Here is a 16590-nt window from a genome sequence, read left to right as displayed (position 1 = left end):
GAAGAAATGTTGATAAAAAGCTGCTGTCAATTTAACATTAGTTTAATAAGCATTTGTTGTCCAAACAGAAAGAATGAGCGAATAGCAACTGGAGAATATTAACAAAACGTGGAGGGGGGCTAGTTCTGATGTCTACATCTTGTTGCTTGGTTACCATGTTACAGTGTCACTGCACCAGGACCTGAAGTTGTAGGCAAACAGTTTGCTGACTGCCTTGAAGTAATGGCACAGTTTGTTGATTTCAATTTCAGCTAAACCCCCTGACTAACCAAACGGTGAAATGTCAGCACATAATTTGAAGTGAGATGTGGGGCATGTAAGTAGCTTCTTTTATCTATCTGCACTGAGCTGAATAGAATTGTAATGTTATCCAGCGTGCGAGGGATAGCAACAAAGTTACACGTAAGGCAGCAGTATGCGAACATAAGAAATGTCTTGTGAAGTTCGAGATACTTATCGGTAGGCTACTCTATGAGGTTAAAGTAATTTCCACAGGTAGCCTACGTGCATCGTTACTTGCTAATGTTAGCTGTGGGTAGCCTAACAATACACCTGTCGCACCTGCATCTTGGTCAAGCTGGCGATTTGGCCCGTGAAGTCCAAGCATGCAGTCAATTTTAATGTTACTTGTGTAGGTGAGCTGACCGAACAACGGAAAGATGCCAGATGTAGAATTGCTGAAGTTCCCGTCAAGGGAGGGGGCGTCCAGTTTACAAGGTAGAGTGTCATAAAATAACCCTGGAGGTGAAGGCAGTGAAACAAGAATGAAAGATTGACTCTCACTGTGTGTGTGTGTGTGTGTGTGTCAGTTGCATTAAAAAAATTGGAAGAAAAATAGTTTGGCTTTATTTCTTATTCCAAACAAACTACTCAAACTTCAATGACACACATTAAAAAATGCACGAGTTAGGTTTTTTATGAGGTACAGTTTAGTAGCCTATCTGATATTTTCTGTAGATCAGGAAGACCGTCAGATGGTGTGCCCCAGTAGGCGTCGCAGTTGCGCCTTGGTTAACACTCCATCGCCATGCGTAAACAAAGCCGTCTGCCATATCCAAGAACTGAAAAGGAAGTTGGAGAGTTGGTGGCAGCTGGTAAAGCTATAATAATAATAATAATAATAATAATAATAATAATAATAATAATAATAGTAATAATAATAATAATAAACTGTTGTTATTTAACTTAATCTTAAAATTTCCCTCTTTGAACCATGGACAGCACCCCAGGTCAGACGGTAAACATCTGAACAGCCACATGCTTGGGTAAGTATAATCACCCATTTTGCTCATGTGTCGCACAACCATACATGTACAAATATCATTTCAAGACATAGATGCTGTACCTGCATGCCCTCATGGTGCGACCAAACTAGGCAAGTACACACCTACTGTCTTTGATCCTGCACAGAAATGTTTCCAAATGTCTTACATAGTGAAGTCAGATCGACAAATTCGTTAGGCACAGGATGTTTTCATCATCATAACACACAAGGTGAAGAAACAGAGGCAAAGGATTAAAAAGGACAAACCGACAATGACACCAACTAATGGTGCAGTGCCAGCCTATACCTTTCATGCTATAGCTTTCTCACAAAAGAAGAGTAAGATTTCCTTACTCTTAGCGCCCGGTAGCTTGTTCCACTATTGGGGGACAGTGACAGAAAACCGCTTTGATTGGTCCTTGTCCAGTACTTGGTCTTAGAAACAAATTACCTCTACACTTATTATACAGGATGGTATGCTGCTGAGCTGAAAGGCAATACAATAAATGCATTGTAGGCAGTGCCTGGTTGTCTGCCTGCCTGCCTTTCCCTCTGCAACGTTATCACTCTGCCCCTCTCTGTCTACAGTTACCTCTGCAATCAAGGTGTTAAGGTAACACTGTCTTTAGTTGTGTGCAGCAACTCGAATCACTGTTGATTGGAAACCAAGTTGTTTTTTGGAGGGTTTGCGCTTGACAGGTCGGTTGACTCTGTTTTGCAATGTTGAGTACACTGGAACATCTGTTGTTTAATTGTCACATTTCACTGTTGTTTTTAGGCTGAGGGCTGAAGATGGACAGGATGATGGCCTTCCAAAAGATCTTTGTATCGAAGGCATTGGACTTTTTCTTGGAGGTGGTCTTCACTTTATTTGGTATAACGTACATTGACTTAAAGCTGCATGTGTTTACAAGTGGGCATCAACCACTTGCACTTCCCTTTTTGAGTGTTCAGCTTGCTCTAAGTAACTGTTGTTTCGATGTAGCAGCTACCTACAGGGGTTTTAGGAATAATTCCTTTGATGATGGCAATTCTGTCAGTAGATACTGCTGGCGCCGGTATGAACTCTTTGCGAAAAGAGACCATGGATGTCCTGATGGAGGTGGCATACCTTATCAACAGACTGGAAGCTGATCGGCAGGATGCTAAGGAGGCTCTCCAGAGAGAGAGGCAGACAAATGAAAGACTTGGTAGTAAAATGGACAGCCTTGCAGTCTGGAGACAGCAGGAATTTCCTGCAGTGGTTCAGAGGGGTGAGTGCGATGTCAGTATTTAATTTGACACAGTGCGGTTGTTTCACAAGACAGAGACGAGCCATTGCATGAGTTGAAGAATGCTGTTATCATTGAATGGGTATACTTAATTTTGGTCTTCCTGCAGTGGTTCAGAGGGGTGAGTGCCTTGTGACACTTAATACTAGCCCCTTAATGCAGTGGTTCTTAACCTGGGGTGCGGGCACCCCCTGGGGGTGTCAAGAGATTTCAGGGGGTGCACGGAATTTTGTTTGTGTTGAGGTTTTGACCAAAACTTGGCTTGCGAACATTATAATTAGGCCAAACCAAAACAAGATTAATACATGTTTTGGTTTCCATGTAATGGCATTAAGATATTGATTAGTGTCTCAAGCAAAAATCATTGTAAATAATCACTTCAATCCTTTTTCAGTGTTGGGGGTGCGTGGCTTGTCTTTGGCAGAGGTAAGGGGGTGCTTTAGGGAAAAAAAGGTTAAGAACCACTGCCTTAATGCATGCTGTGCCTCCTGTGGCACGCTGTAATAGTCATTGAAATGTTAACTACCATAGTACACTACTACTATGACATAACATAGGGCCTTTAGTAATGCACTATGACTTGGTCATTGCCATTCTGGTAACAGCAAATTTATAACGACGTGTCTTAACGGGTTAAGGAAATGTCCCCTCTCAATGTTTCGTCAGTGTTTCATTTTACACTGCTCGGTTGTTTGGTTCACAAGACAGAGAAAAGCCATTGCAGGAGTTGAAGAATACTGTTATCACTGAATGGGTATACTTAAAGGTGCACTGTGTAAGATTTTTAGTTGTTTATTTCCAGAATTCATGCTACCCATTCATTAATGTTACCTTTTTCATGAATACTTACCACCACCATCACATTTTAAGTATTCATTATGACTGAGAAAATTGCACTTTTCATACATGAAAAGGGGGATCTGTCTCATGGTCCGCCATTTTGAATTTCCAGAAATATTTTTTTTTAGCTGCAAAAATGATTTTACTTGGGCCATACTAGAAAATATTAGTTTATTACTTGGTAAACTTTCATGAAAAGATCAAATTTGGCAATAGGCAACCCAGTTTCAATGAGCAGCATAGTTGTAGTACCTTTTTTTTTACCATTTCTTGCACAGTGCACCTTGAATTTTGGTAATCCTGTTGTGTTTGGTTCTGTCTTAGAGCATGAGAATTCCATGCGTGACATCAGTGAGCTAATGTGGCACGTGACAAGAAAAAAGCAAACACTGGAGAAGGTAAAAGAGAGAGTGATCCACACCGAAGTGCTCCACCAGAGACTTGTCCAGGACATCGACTTTGTGAAGAAGCACGGCCCTCTTGTCAAAGAGAAGCTTGTGATGGAAAGCGAGATCATGATGAAGATCAAGTCTGCTCAGATTGAGGTACTGTCCAACTACAAATGCCCCTAGTACAGGGATTCCCAAACTCTTCCAACTTGGGGCCCACTTGGAATGTTCACATATGCTTGGGGTCCACCTTTGGCCCGATGAAAAAAATACAACTCAAATAAAGTCAACAGCAACAACACTCACACAAATATTATTCTGATTTTTAGAAAATAATTTCAAGGCTCACTTGGAATACCTTTGGCCCATAGTTTGAGAATAATTGTCCTAGTATGATACATGTGCCATGTAGCCAGCAAGCCAGGCTGCACTCACAACTTCAGACCATAGATGCAATTTTTTAAATTCAGTACTAAAACAGACACATGTATAGGCAGTGTGACACAGAGTGAGTATACATTTTTATCAACAGGGAGTCAAGAAAAAAGGAAACAAAATCAATTTGTTGAAGAACAAGCTTAAGCTCCTGCTGTTTAGCGCAATTTTCCAGTGATGCCGGCCCTGCCGTACCTAATGGTAGAGCACTGGGTTCCTACACCAGCGACCCGGGTTCGATTCCGGCCCAGGTCATTTACTGATCTCTCTCTCCACTTGTTTCCTGTCTCTACTCGACTGTCCTGTCAAATATAAAGGCAAAAAAATCCTAAGAAATATATTTTAAAAAAATTCTACAGTGATGTAATGCAGTAATGTAATGCTGAAACGTTTATAGAATTGTCATGTACTCCGCTTTGAAATATTTTTTGGTTGATGATGATTGTTTGGATGGTTTGATGATGTTTTAGCATTGCTCATTCCTAGGCTGATGACGTATTTGCAAAGACCACTGAAAGTTTGAAACAGTGTGAGGGCGCGATGAAGAAAGAAGATGATGACATACAGAAGGAAAAGATTGAGCTATCACATGAGTTGTCCAGATTCCACCTTTATCTGAAGGAACGAAGGTGAGTTGAACAGTAATACTGATATGAAATCAGATTGACAAGAGTGTAGCATATAAATTACAAGCAAGGCATGATGGAGATACACAATATGCAACAACTACTGTAAATGTTTCAACACTTTAATAAGGTAACAGATTTGTTGTGCTTACAGTGTGTACACTGCTTTCTACAAACCAAATTATGGTGACTCAACTTTGTAGAGACTGCTGCTGGTGGAGGTCTTCATTGTTTGCCATTATCACATCATCCAGCTGTAATATTATGTATATTATTATGTATAAAATGCATCAATGTGTTATCTGTATGATTGCAATATCTTAATGTTTGTTGGATCCATTTCTATGCACTTTGTTTAAAGGGATGAGTTCGAAGATCTTAAGGCAGTTGAGGCTGGGTTTAAGGTGAAGATCAAGGAGACTGAGGAAATTGTTACAAAAATAGCAGGTGTTTGCAACAAAATATTTCAGCGCATCCCAGCACTGGAGGAGGAAGAAAAGACCTTAAAAGATGAGGTTTGCAAATCTTTATCAATCTTGAATCTGTAAGGATCACTTGAGTTCAGGAGAGGAAATGTTAATGGTAACATGTCTATCTGTACAACAGTAGAGTTGGCACAGATGTACAGTCAATATAGTATTGAGTAGCACCCAATAATATTGAGTTTTTACCAGCTGTACTGTTGGCAATAACAGTTAAAACTTTTTATTAACACCAGTTAATTATGTGCTGGGATGGGAAACATGTCGATCTTATGTGGATAATTTGTGTGTCATCATGAATGATCAGAGAATCCTCATACTTATTGACATACTGTATTGTATTTCTCAAAATCATTTTATTTAGTTTTCCACATATGGTATCAGCTTTAAGCCTTGAGGTATGAATGTAGCTGTTCGTATCACTGAAAACAGATCATGTCTTTTTTCAGTCACTTCAAAATGGATGAATGTTAGTACCTACTAAGTTGATTGCAGTAAATGACGTAGGTAAGAGTGGTTTCTCCTTTTTTTCTTGTCAGGTTGAGAAGCTGAAGTTTGAAATAGAGAAGGAAGCTGCTGAAATTGCCGCTCTTCAGAGATGCATATCAGACCTCCAAAAACAAATCACAGACACCGTAAGTTACATGAAACAAGACTTAACCCGTTAAGACACGTAATTATTAATTTGCTGTTACCAAAATGGCAATGAGCAAGTCATAGTGCATTACTAGAGGCCCTATGTTATGTCAGAGTAATGTAGTACTATGGTAGTTCACATTTCAATGACTATTACAGCGTGCCACAGGAGGTACGGTATGCAGTAGCCTCTTACTGCAGCTGGGGTCGCCGGCGACCCTATTCACTTGCTGAAAATGCTTAACTACATCATAACAACATTGCTCTGACATTACAGAGAGCCATAGTGCTGCGCTAAGGGGTTAAGGGACTACAACATTTTAAAAAGATCACAGAAAAAGGGCTGTGCTTTGTTGGCAAAGTGGGCATGGTAAAGTACTGCATCTGTCCTCAGGAGGGCAGGAAAACCACATTCTTCGGTGCAGCATCTCACAGACCTCACAGGCTTCATAGTTTTTCAGTGTGTCTGTCCTCTTCTTCTCCCGGCAATCATCTACAAAGTAGCCCCAACCAATGTTTATGAGTAGTTTTATAATGTAGCTGGGAAAGATGTCAGTAGAATTAACATTCAGTTTGCAACTGATTCACAATATCCTTCGAAAGGAGAATATGACTGAAGTGCACTACATCTGAAGTGGTCTAGTCTACATCTATCTAATGGTGGATTTTGTTTTATCAGGCTGGCAATGTTTTTAAGGTCTTGACAGATTACTATGTCATATTTGAAACTGCTTTTATACACAACTCTGTTGGCTATGAGTTCAATGTGCTGGTGAACAGTCTCTTGCAGGGGAGAGCAAGGTGGCTGAGTTAGAGGAGGATGTTCGCCAAAGAAGAAAGGAGCTGATGGCCGTACAGGAAGAAACAAAGGAACAGGAGCTGGAGATTGAAGACTACACCAAAAAAATCGGCCAAAAGTTTGTAGCCTTTCCATCAGTTGACCACCATAGCAACGCATGCTCTTTATTGCCACTTTTTGGAAAGGAATTGCATTTGTATAGATATAGTGTAGTTTTATTTTTGTGCAGACGGGCTCGCTGGTGATCTGACTCATTGCAGAAAAAAAAACATTGCTATGACCTAGTCCTAGAGTGTCGAGTAACAGATTAAGACTTGCTCATTACCATTTTATTAAGAAGCTTATAATAGATGCTTGTCATGAAAGGGTTAAAGTGTCCATGAATGGCTTTCAGAGACCAGTATTTATGCATAGACATGCAATTACACTACAGACAGTCTCTCTCTCTCTCTCTCTCTCTCTCTCTCTCTCTCTCTCTCTCTCTCTCTCTCTCTCTCTCTCTCTCTATCATATGTACGTTGCTGTACATTACTGGAAACTGTATCAGTGAGCAGGCCATAAAGCAGCTGCAGGTGGACATGAAGCGCCTCCTGCTGAAGATCAACCAGAATGAGAAGCTGAGGGAGAAAATCCAGGAGGACCTCACTGAGGTCATGGGGCTCCACTGCGCTACCAAGACTAAGCTGGAGGACCTGGAACAGACAACCTTCTTAGAGGAGCAAAAGAACAAGGTGAGCAGAGATGAGTTTTAGTGTCCTTCACACAGTCCCACACAGAGATACTGCAGTACACAGTATTTCGTGTGGAGAAAAGGGAAGAAAAGTACCATGTGGGTTCTAAATAATGGGGAAACTCAGACAGTATTGTGATGAGTTTTTGTTTTGCTTGTAAATAAATGCATCTTTAACATATTTAAGTGACACATTGTATCTGAATACGTCATTTTCTGAAGTGTGAACTATTTGCATACAAATATTTATTATACCACAAATGGTTACATTTTGAGAATACATCTATCAGTGTATGAACTGTAGAGTTCAGAATTTGTTGTAAAAAAAAACAAACAAACAAAAAAACACTTTATCTGTTTTCCACTTTAGAAACTGTCAGAGAATGTGAAGAAGAAGATAATGGTTGAAATGAAAGCGATCGCAATCCTCAAGGTAAATCAAGGCCAGTCCAATGACAGCACACAGCTTAAAGCCTTTTTTTAGTAACAACAACAATGGTTTCATTACAGTTCGAGTGGTGAATATCCATATAACGTCAGTCATTTCTGACTTCTGAGCCATTTAAAATCCTCCATCAGGGCAACATATCCACAGCCAAAGAAGAGTACAATAACGAGAAGGCAAAGACAGACAAGGAGATGGAGGAGCTTCAGGGAGAGTTTGAGAAAGCTGCCTCTACCACCACTCATCTGGAATTGGAGGTCAAGGAGCTGACGCAGATATACCAAGACAAAACAGAGGTAAGACATACTTAGCCAGGCCACTCCCTCCTAGTGATGCAACACTTCCTGTGTTGCTTCTAGTCAGGCCAAGAGCCATGTATATATAATTTTCTAGAACTCCACCCACTTTGTCAGAAACCAATCAACCAGTAGCAAACCAAGGGAGGCCGGTCAACCATGCCGTTTGGGAAACGTTAATTGTGATGCTCTTGGTCAGACGAAGTCTCGAAGAGATTTGAAAGTCGATGATAATCAGGCTAAGACATACTAGGCTGTACTGCTTATATTAATCAGAGGCAATTCCATTCTCCTTAATGAGCATGGCACAGATGGCCATTACTTCAGAGCCACCTCAGAGGTGTCATGGTGAGTCAGGGAGGTGTATACAGTACAACACCAACCAGACAGCTCTGTAGATGCAGTAGAGCACTGTCCAGCTAGCCTGATTATCATCGACTTTCAAATCTCTTCGAGACTTGACCAAGAGCATAGCAATATTTTCCAAACGGCATGGTTGACCCGTTTCCCTTGGTTTGCTTCTGGTCATTTGCTTTCCCGATAAAGTGGGAGGAGTTCCTGATTTTTCGGGAGCTCAGAAACAATATTTGTATTGCTGCTGGCTACTGTCCAGCAGGACTTTGCAGTTTGCTTATTTGGTAGTGCTATTCTGTAGTTGTCAATATTATTAGCTGTTTATTTACTTTTTATTTACTGTAATGTTCATGTACACATGTGAAAATGACTGAAAATGTGCGCCACTTGATTTTCAGGAAACTGAGAAACTGAAGATTGATCTGGCAAACATCAAGGCGATACAGCAGAATTGCTCCGATGAAATGAAACAGAAGCGTGATGAGAAACTCAAAAGTCTAAATGAAGTGAAGGTAAAACCATGTAATAGACAATACAGAGGGCTTTTTGTTTTCAGTAGTCCACTTTTTGTTGATAATTACATGTTTGGGTCAATTGCATGAAGCTATGCTAACACCTCTGTAACATTTTGGTGTAATGTTATTTTTACTTTGCAATTCTTATAATTCTGTAGTTTAAAATTGGACACGTGGTTCAGAATCTAACCGTTGTAAGAATCCAACCGTCTGTTGTAATATCTCCTCGTGTATCGACAGGAATTGCACAGTAATGTTTCTGTAAGATATGAGGATGCTAAGGCTAGGATCCAAGACCTGCGTTCGATATCCATTGAGTACAGAGAAGAGTCAGACATGATGGAGCGGACTGCCAAAGTTTTGCCGGCCCTCATTGAGGAGTTACAGTAAGAGCCAAACCATTTCCTTGGTTCATATAGTACAAGACGATGGTACAGTAACCAGAGTGAATGGTATGGTCGGCATTTTATCTGTTTTTTAATGTCCTCTTTGTAAGTTGCTTTGGTCAAAAGTGTCTGTTAAATGTAATGTAATGTAATGTAATGTAAGGTAATCCAAGAATTTGAGTTATGTCAAATAAACATTCCTTTCTAAAACATAAACACCCTGTTACAGCGTTGTGTTACAGTCAGATGGCTGCAGCATCATCTGCTATGCCATTAAGGTCTTCCTCTGTTCAGTGCCGTTGTTGTGGGTGTAAATGGGGTTTCATTGTGCTGCTGGAGAAACTATTTGGGGTGACTCTTTTTATGACGATAGTTTTAAGTGGATAAATTGATGTTTAATTGTCGCCATCTGTGTTCTCCTATCGGAAGGGTATCTCTCTATGTCCCGGCTCGCACAGGGCCTTGGGTATCTGGTGGTATTACCTTACCAGACTCTTAATCCCTGAAGTCCAATTATGAGAGCTACTCACATTTGGGAGAGATAGTCATGCATCCTCTCACACCACTTGCCTTGAAAGATTCTGGCACCTTCTGTATGTTTTTTTTAAACATGAAGCTTGTCAGTGCCATATCTTTGCGTTCTGAATCAAGATCACTTAAGGTGCACCGTGTAATATGTTTAGTAGTTTAGAATCCATGCTGTCCATTCACAAATGTTACCTTTTTAACAAATACTTACCACCACCATGAACTTCTAAGTATTCAATATGACTGGGAAATGTTCAGTTTTCACACATGAAAAGGGGGATCTTCTCCATGGTCCGCCATTTTGAATTTCCAGAAATAGACTTTTTCAGCTTCAAAACTTACTGTACTTTAGTGATACTAGTAAATATTTTATTACTTAGTAAATATTCATGAAGAGATCAATTTGGCAATAGGCAGTAGCATTTCAATGAGAAGCATAGTTATAATACCTATTGGTCACAATCTTACACGGTGCACTTTTAAGGTGGCAATGGCCATGAGAGCAGGCAGGCAGGGGAGGTAAACCCTTGCTGGCACCTTTGCTCTTTTTCTTGGCTTGTCTTCACTCATGACCTTCCTGTGTTGACCCCTGTCCCAATGTGCAGGAGTATCTGTGATGGTGTTCAGTACAAGCACGAGAGGGCCCTGGCCTTCATGGGTGGCTTACGGCAGGACATCACAGAGTGTGAGACCAGGACACTGGAGGTGATGGAGGCACACAATGCTCATCTGAAGGAAAGACGAGCCTTCATGCACGAAACTAAGGTCAGTTCGTAGGCATACATATCCGGTCAATATATACCTTTTCTTCATGATTTTTATTTTATTTTATTTTTAATGGAATATATTGTCATCAATTAGTGTGTTCATTCATGTCTACAACTTAAGGTATTATTTTAGAGATTATGCTTTTAAAATTACGTTTTCCATTAGGATTACAAAAGGAACTAATAACTAAACAGAGTGGTTTGCGTTGTACAGTAAGGCTTACATGCACTTAAAGGCTGGACAATTTATAGACCAATTTGCCGGGTGTTTTTTTTTGGTCATGTTAATTTAAATATCTCCATTGTTATCTTAACACCACTTAACCCACAAACAGATATTTACTCCCACCAAACCCTTTGCCCATCCCTACATGACAGCTAAAAATATGTAGCAAATGCATGCAATGCACATTAGAAATTATGGCTTTCTATTTTAATGGGAAAGGCATTTTATTGTGAGGTTCAGTGACAGGATTGCCACCCCAGCCTGAGCCCTACTGCCTGATGAGAGTCTCACATGGCTTATCTAATGTGAAATCGCCATGTGGTATATAGTTTCATTAAACGGTGATCAAGAATGCATTAGTTCAAAACAAGAAAAGGCAATGGAGCCTAATCCGCCATGCACTCGGGTGCAGCAACTCTAAAAAAGTTGTTGGCGCGAGACAATTTGAGAATTAAAAGTCTTCCTCATAGACTCTGACTGCCATTAGCCAGATAAAAGTCAGCAATGCGGAGAGCCTTGTGGAGGCTTCCTCCTTCAGGAAACAACAACAGCAGTAACAAAAAGCAGCTTAATCAAGGAGGGAAAACAACAGGAATTACAGTGTTTGGGAAACAGACTGTGGTTGTGTGAGAGCTTCTTGCTGGAGAGCGTGCCATGCGTCCTCTCTCTGCATTAGCCCAATATAATGGCTGGTCATTGAATTCTGAAGTCAGTGTGCATGAAGTGGGATATGGCAGGCAGCATTATGGCCAGACATTAGGTAAGACATTGACCTAATTTAATGTGTTGTGGCCACCAGGGTTGATCACCTTTTTCTCCAAATTGGCTTGTGTTGTTGCCAAGTAACACTTCACTTGAAATCAGGGCTTTGAACCGTTATTTTTTTCCAAACGTTCCGTTCCGAACAGAAACGGAATTATAATGTTTCCGGTTATGAGTTCCACCAATAAATTGACGTTCCCGAACCGGTTAGAACAAAAAAATATTGTTCCCGGAACGGTTAATTTCGTTCCTGTCAGCTGATTACTCCCCATAGGCCTAACTGACGGTAATTAACCAAGAAAGACGGAAGTGCAAATGAGTCAGCCTACTTCCAAACTGTTTATTCAAGCGGATGAAAAGAATATCCTCCAGAATGTTGTCATTCAGGGACGACCTAAGTGGAGAATAAACCTCAATGATGAAAATGCGCGCTCCATGCTGACTTGGGTCAGCGCTATGATGGACATTGTGAGTTTGTGCATATTTGAAGCGGCCATGGATGCCCAATAACGTTGAACATTCTCGGTGCGCTTTACACGTGCTTCTCTGCAATATCGTAGGCCTACAATGATGCAATGGAAACTCTGCCCTTTTGTATGACAGTGGTTTCTCTTATTTAAGATGTGGAGTGGAGACTTTGTAATCCACAGCTCTCTCTCCATTCAGTCAGAGAATGTCTGATGTCACACAGGACGTGAACCTCAGACGTCATGGTAACATGCTCAGGAAAATAATTACTTTTTTTTTTTTGAGGAACGGTATTAACCGGTATTAACCGGTTACCATTATTTTTAAATAAGTGTTTCCGTTCCAGAACATAAAAAATAATAACGTTTCCGGTTTCGTTTCTGTTCCCTGTAAAATACAAAAAGTTCCTGGTTTTCGTTTTCGTTCCTTGAACCGGTTCAAAGCCCTGCTTGAAATACCCTATTCAGGAAATTGATTGCTTCAACGCTTTTTTTTTCTTAGAATATATACATGTAAAAGCTACCATGGTGAGATTAACATTATGCACCCTATGGTACCCTAGGTATGACTATGGTACGACTATCTGAAATTTCATCATATTAGTGCATGAAGAAGAGTATCAATGGTTAGTGAACCAGTGGGCATAGAGTATTGTATATATATCACTGCCCTGAACCTATTTCTTCTGTAACCAGGTTAACCATCTCTTTAACCTCTAAGCTTTAGTAAGCTTTAGTGTTTTCCTTAGGGCAGCCTTAGCTCAGCGTGTTCTCAGGTATTAGCATTTTAATGGTTAGCAAATTACCCTCTCTCACTCTCTCTCTCTCTCTCTGTCCACTAGTTGGGGGACCCGTGATACTAAAGCAGGGGTTCCCAACCTTTTTCAACTTGGGGCCCAATTAAGAATAAAACTCAAATAAATCAACAGCAACACACACCAAAATATGATTATTATTTTTGGAAAATGATTTCAAGGCCCACTTGGAATACCTTCAGGGCCCACCAGTGGGCCCCGGCCCATAGGTTGGGAACCGCTGTACTAAAGCCACTGTGAATGTCTAGGAAGGTCTCTGTGGTCTGGAGACACTCGATTTTGTCTCCAACTTTCATTTCTGATGTCATGATTGTGTTAACAGCCCCAGATGTATTTCATGAATGAACATGTTATTGTATATGGGGAGGTGCATATCTAGGCAGTAGGTTAAACATCTAAGAATAGACTGGGAAAATTGCACTTTGTGTCAACAATGTGTCATGGACCAAAACCCCATCTCACATCATCCTCTTATCCTGTGCTCGGCCCACATGATTTGTTGGATTTTGCCTTACCTCATGGCTTGTCTTTGTGGAACTACCTCAGTTTCACCGATAAGAGAAATCCCCCCATTCTCTCACTTTCTCGTTCATTTAATTTACCTTACCAACATTGACAGAGAATGGCACTTGTAGTAGGAATCATATAGTCTAGGATGTATGTATTACTTTTTTCCAGACGGGTGGTGACTTTACAGTAGCAAATTGACAGGGTTTTTAGTGAATGGGACGTGTTGTCTGTAAAAAGTGTTGCAAAGGTGGAAGCGTATTATTTGGAAAAATTCTGACTGTATGCATCCATCTGGTGCATTGTGTATTGTCTTCCATTTGGGTAGGTAGATGTCCATGTTCATCTTGGATATTGATTTTTAAAGGATGTCCTGATATGGTAAATAAACACGCCTTGGATCAAACTCCATGTTAGGTTCATGTTACATAATACAAGGCAGTTAACTGGTAACTGATCAGGATGAATTCACGTGGGTCACTCGGCTGACGCCAGGTGTTAAAACGGAATTTACTATCGCTGTGTGGGTGACACAGGCTTGTCACCTGCAATCTTGATATAACCTTCCTCCTCCACCCGGCGTGTCTCCTCACGCCCAGCGTCCCCTAATGCCATCAGGGCCAGTGTTGTTTGGAGCGAATAAAGTAAACAATGCAAACTGCCGACACCATCAGTTTCTTATGGGCAATGAAGTGTAATTTGTTCCATTTACACTTCACAACCACGTCAGATGGGCTTTGTCAGTGCTGCATGGAGTAATTAAAGCTGAAATCAATAGCAGGCATTTGTCATGTTTACAGCCCTTCTTTCAGCTGGGTTAAACTCATCAGTTTAGTGCTGTTCTGTTTTACTGCAGAGACACACTTCATTATTTCCACAGGTACAGTTGAGATATTCAGTCACGCCGCCGATGGCTTGGAAATGGTCTGGAGATGAGAAGGGGGCAGGCAGAAAACAGACAGTTATTTATTGTAATGTATTTGCATGCTCTCCTGAATAATATATGATTATTAATGTCTGGCTGTGTCCTGTGCCCCAGTTCATGCTGGGAGTATATATGAACACACCAGGACACACCTACGCACATTGGTGCATAACACTGGCGCTCACTCACACGCACATTGTTTATCTCTCATACCTCCGATACACATAACTGCCTTCTCATACCTTTTGCTGTCCCTTCACTCAGTTGTTTAAACTAAAAAAAAAAATCTTGTCAGGAGACATGCATAGGGTATAGTCTGCACCCTTTCTTCTTTCTTTCTTTCTTTCTTTCTTTCTTTCTTTCTTTCTTTCTTTCTTTCTTTCTTTCTTTCTTTCTTTCTTTCTTTCTTTCTCTTGTTTGTTTGTTTCTTTCTTTCATTCAAGCTGCCGTTTTAGTTGTGATGCATTGCAATTGCATTGTGATTAGTTCACAAACAATATCCTCTTTTTTTTCAAAAACCCTCACAGAGCTCAAAACCACACTGATTTAGATTGGAGTTTTTCACAGCGTGAGGGGATTTTTCCATTTTATGCCAGTTTTAAGATGCATCACCACTGAACACAGACCCTAAGCCAATGTGTTCCAAACATGTCCAAACCTCCCTGTCCAGATACTCCACGACTGTTTCAGCACTCAATCACATAACCCTCTTACCTCTCACTGGAACACTGGGCCATATCCCGCGCATGGCCTCCATCTCTCATGCTCCGCCTGTGTCCTCCGCCTCACATGTGCCGCGTTCACACAACACATGCCCAAAAGGAGTGCACTGTACTCTCCCTCTCCTCACCACAGCACGCTTGTAGTGTACTGTACAGTAATTGTGACCTGTGGCCGACATGTTGACTTAAGCGCCATTTAACTTGACCACATGCGCAGAACGGAGTGTGTGTATACTGGGGTTGATCTAGATGGCAGTGCAAGTAATAAATTGGACATTGAGGTAGTTTGGCATGCCGTGATTAGCTACATTCTACTGGACTGCATATGAATATTCATGAGCCAATACTGCTATTATGCACAGCGCAATTTGTCAAGTGGGAGAGACTAATGCTGGCAATGGCAGCCTTTGAAGTGGCTCAAGGCAGCGTTCCCCCTTCCTCAGGTTACACGGGCTGGCTGGCTACACACCTCGTTTTTTTCACAGCAAGACGCTCTTGATTGGTTATGAAGCCAGATCAGGTAGACCGCTGCCTTGCTATGCTAAAAAAGGTGTAGGTCAATGCTGTTCAGTTGAGCTCCAAGTAGTCGTCCAAGTACTCTTCAAGATTTACTGGATATATTTGTGTGTGGTATATTGAAACAGTGGACTGATTGAACAATGGAACAACTAGTCTGGCAAGGCTGAGTATGACATGAAAAGTTTAGTCTGGCATTGCACCATTTCAAACTGAAAGACAATTGCTACATATCATTGGAGGACAGATTTAATGGCCCAGCTATGATTTTGCCTATGGTGTATTGCGAAACCGGGCAAACATAGTTTGTTAAGCTAAGTGGGCTTATATAGTTTACTAGGCTCGGGAACAATGTCTTTTTGAAGACATCGTGGTGAAGACATTTCGGAGATATTTGTGGTGATGGTATGTTAGAGAAAATGCTCTATCAATAGTGTATATACGGTAAATACCCCCAAAACGAGACTAAATGTTGATGTTTAATAATTAACATATCACAGGTTACCCTGGTCTCAGTAAATATACTGTTGTACTAATTGTGCACAGGGTCAGAAGCTTGAAATGTTTGTATCTGATTTTGCCTAATCCCTAAGGTTTGGTCATGATGTGTAATCTGCTTGTACAATGCATCATCATTCACTCCCCTCCCTTGTCCCTCCCCCGTTCGCTAAATAGCTAGGTTGGCTGGAAACTAGAATTTCAGACCCTGACATAACATATATACGAATGAAAATTGAATAGTAACTTACCACTTATCACAGATACTAATTTTAACCTTTCAGAATGAGTTGTTTGGGATTGCTGGTGTTAGTTTTTAACAAAGCGCAGATAACCAAGGTGATAACTTAATCTGCTATCGATCTGTTTGACATGTTCTCTGATATTAC

The 16590-nt window shown here is 40.8% G+C and overlaps 1 protein-coding gene across 3 annotated transcripts in view; it reads left to right on the top strand.

Moving 5' to 3' along the window:
• The first annotated feature begins 181 nt into the window (after positions 1-181).
• LOC134465828 (coiled-coil domain-containing protein 178) overlaps positions 182-16590 on the top strand; it is a 31721-nt gene continuing 15312 nt past the window's right edge. For 2 of the 3 annotated variants that reach the window (XM_063219717.1, XM_063219719.1), the window contains exons 1-17: positions 182-316; positions 636-717; positions 958-1094; positions 1222-1265; positions 2043-2119; positions 2305-2517; positions 3700-3920; positions 4686-4828; positions 5187-5340; positions 5847-5942; positions 6724-6860; positions 7290-7473; positions 7843-7905; positions 8052-8213; positions 8966-9079; positions 9323-9468; positions 10602-10761. In XM_063219717.1, the coding sequence (XP_063075787.1) occupies positions 660-717; positions 958-1094; positions 1222-1265; positions 2043-2119; positions 2305-2517; positions 3700-3920; positions 4686-4828; positions 5187-5340; positions 5847-5942; positions 6724-6860; positions 7290-7473; positions 7843-7905; positions 8052-8213; positions 8966-9079; positions 9323-9468; positions 10602-10761 (2109 nt within the window). In that variant the 5' untranslated portion in view covers positions 182-316; positions 636-659. The remainder of the gene's footprint in view (positions 317-635; positions 718-957; positions 1095-1221; positions 1266-2042; positions 2120-2304; positions 2518-3699; positions 3921-4685; positions 4829-5186; positions 5341-5846; positions 5943-6723; positions 6861-7289; positions 7474-7842; positions 7906-8051; positions 8214-8965; positions 9080-9322; positions 9469-10601; positions 10762-16590) is intronic. The other variant, XM_063219718.1, reaches the window with a different exon arrangement.

The sequence above is a fragment of the Engraulis encrasicolus genome, chromosome 16 (assembly GCF_034702125.1).
Source record: "Engraulis encrasicolus isolate BLACKSEA-1 chromosome 16, IST_EnEncr_1.0, whole genome shotgun sequence".
In the NCBI taxonomy this organism is placed as follows: Eukaryota; Metazoa; Chordata; class Actinopteri; order Clupeiformes; family Engraulidae; genus Engraulis; species Engraulis encrasicolus.
This window is presented reverse-complemented; position numbering and strand designations above follow the sequence as displayed.